General features: G+C 42.0%; 1 protein-coding gene across 1 annotated transcript; it reads left to right on the top strand.

Moving 5' to 3' along the window:
* LOC110269766 lies at positions 438 to 908 on the top strand. Its single transcript, XM_021117600.1, has 2 exons — positions 438 to 640; positions 763 to 908. Exons 1-2 carry the CDS (start codon positions 442 to 444, stop codon positions 873 to 875), a joined length of 312 nt encoding a protein of 103 aa, XP_020973259.1. The 5' UTR covers positions 438 to 441; the 3' UTR covers positions 876 to 908.

Genomic DNA, 2,593 nt, shown 5'->3' with positions numbered 1-2,593 from the left:
TGTTATTCGTTGCAATTAAGAAATAATATCTTAGTATGAATTTTATTTGTTTTTTTGGCTGGAATATAAATTTTTCTGGTTGAAGTAGACACAAAAAATTGTAATTCAACTGCCCACCATGTAATCTTGACCAATTCTAATTCGGTTTCCGCTTCAAGATTGGTAGAAGACCAATCAAACAATGTATGTCTCCTTACTCTCTCACATTACTACGAATCCATCTCCACCCTTGTAATTTTTAATATATATCTCAGCGACTCTGCATTACGGCATAGCAATATGCCAATAAAGTTGCCTGGCACATGTGAACATTTTTCTATATTATATATGGGGAACCCACAATAGCATTACGCTATACTTCAACGAAGGCACTGAATCTGTCATCCTGCTCCAAGAATTCACAGGCGTAGATAACTGCTTCATGGGTGTCCAAACCAAGCAATGTCTACCAGCAACCCGGCTCAAGGAACTTATGAAGAGGCAGCATCCGTGGATCACATCCGTGCTCTAATCGCTGACGCACGAGGCGACGTGCCGGAACGCGTCTCCGTTGTGGAGCGAATAAGGCAGGAATGGTGGGCAGCAAAAAATCCCGACGAGGTCGCTAGGCTCATAAGCAACACACGAAGAAGGGGAGCAGGTAATTCTTCTTACCGATTCACGTATAGATGATTCAATTTTTTTACCTTGCCAACTGGGGTTCAAGGCATTCCCATGCCTGCATTTCGAGCTACCTAATGAAACAATTTTTTCTCTTTGTAGCCGACGAGATGATTCTGGATCGTGACTGGAGCAAGGTCGCTGTTTGGAGGAGCCGCCAAACAGCTCTCCGCCAACTATGCAAAGAGCTCTCTCGACCGGCACCTTATTACTAGAGCCAAACACGAGACTTCACCGTGGTGGGAATTGTTCACAGGTTCTTTGTGCTCACCCCACCAGGAACACGTACAGGAGCTCTGTCTGCAGTTGTGATATTCTCGACAGACCCCCACCTTGCGCGCAAAGATGCCACCTCGGAGATGATACGAGTCTTGCAGGAAATATCTAGAAAGCACCTTGATGAGTACAACTACGATCTCCTAGACGAGTCCCTCTCAGTCAATTATGAACTACAATGGGAGATAGGGGCGGTGAAGTCCAGCTATGGGAGCTTCATTCCTCATACAGGTACATTCTCCATTGTAACAACCCGGAGTTGGTGGAATCTGACTCTGACTCTTCCTGACAATTTGGCAGAGTACGCCTCTTCACCAACCACGCGTTGGTAACCCCTGGCCAAACCGTATTAGCTAGGGGTGTTCAAAATCGATCCGAACCGACCTAAATCGACCAACCGAACCAAAAAAACCGAAAACCGAATAAACTGAAAAAATACATTTTGCTGTTTTTATTGCGGTTCAGTTCAGTTTTTGGTTTTGATTATGAAAACTCCAACCGAACCGAACCGAACCAGTATATTAAAAACCTTAAAAAACCAAAACCCCCTCCCCCCCCACCCCACCCCCAAAAAAATGTGCGTGACCTAATCCCCCCACCCGCAAATCCCCAATTGCCCCAAATGTAAACCTAGCTCTATTCTCTCAGTCTCACACTCTCGCACTCTCAGTCTCGAGCTTGAAGCCCTTCCTCCCACCACCTGGCAGTGCCGCAGAAGTCTTCTTCCCAGCGCCACTGAAGCCTTCTTCACAGCGCCGCCGAACCTTTCCTCCTCACGGACAACATCATCGATCCCCAGCCAGCATCACCCTCGCGGAGTCACGGTCGTCGACACACACCGGCGCCACCCCAAGCACTGTTTCTGGCCACCCACAGCACCGAGCCACCCAGCACAGCACTACCGAGACATGGAGCCCGAGCCTTCGAGTTAGGTNNCTCTGAACTAGAACAAAGAACAAAGAAAAGTTGTTGTCATCAACATAATAATCCTGTGATTTAGGTGTTCTTTGATCCATACTCATAATGCATAATTATAAGAACAAATAAGTAGTTGATATAGATTAGACAATTATTGAGCACAACGGAACATCCATCCATCCTGTTCTAGTTTCAAAGATATTTCAACAATAATACATGAATTAAGTAATTTGTTTGATTGTTTTACTTGTTATTGATTCATTGATTTCATTGTTACTGGTTGTATTTTTATTGCTGGTTCAGTTCATTGTTTTATTTGTTTTTCATTTTTTAGGGAAATTCATTGTTTTATTGCTTTACTTGTTATTGATTCATTGTTATTGATTCATTGTTCTGATTGTTGGTTCACTGATCATTGTTCATTTTATTTGTTGTTCTATTTTTATTTTATTTATTGTTGTGTTTCTGCTCTTGATTTTGTACTCTTGCTATATTATTATTATTATTATTATTATTGTGTTTCTGCTCTTGATCATTGTTTAATTTATTTGTGGTTGCCTTGTTCTTGATTCTATGGTTGAGTTGTTGATTATGATTTAATTTTTTAATTTTGAAATTTTTGTTCTGTTTTGATTTAGGAAAATTCTGGTTTAGGGTTGATTCTGAACTTTTTAGTTTAGAGGAAGACTTTGGAAGAGCTAAGGTATATAGCCATTGTGGGAACCATGAATTAGTTCAG

The sequence above is a fragment of the Arachis ipaensis genome, chromosome B03 (genome assembly GCF_000816755.2).
Source record: "Arachis ipaensis cultivar K30076 chromosome B03, Araip1.1, whole genome shotgun sequence".
Taxonomy (NCBI): domain Eukaryota; kingdom Viridiplantae; phylum Streptophyta; class Magnoliopsida; order Fabales; family Fabaceae; genus Arachis; species Arachis ipaensis.
The sequence above is the reverse complement of the archived record's forward strand: the minus strand, read 5'-3'. Positions and strand labels throughout refer to the sequence as shown.

Coding starts and splice junctions, on each gene's coding strand:
- LOC110269766 (XM_021117600.1), top strand. CDS start 442: ATGTCTACCAGCAACCCGGCTCAAGGAACTTATGAAGAGGCAGCATCC. Junction 641..762: donor CACACGAAGAAGGGGAGCAG/GTAATTCTTCTT, acceptor TTCTCTTTGTAG/CCGACGAGATGATTCTGGAT.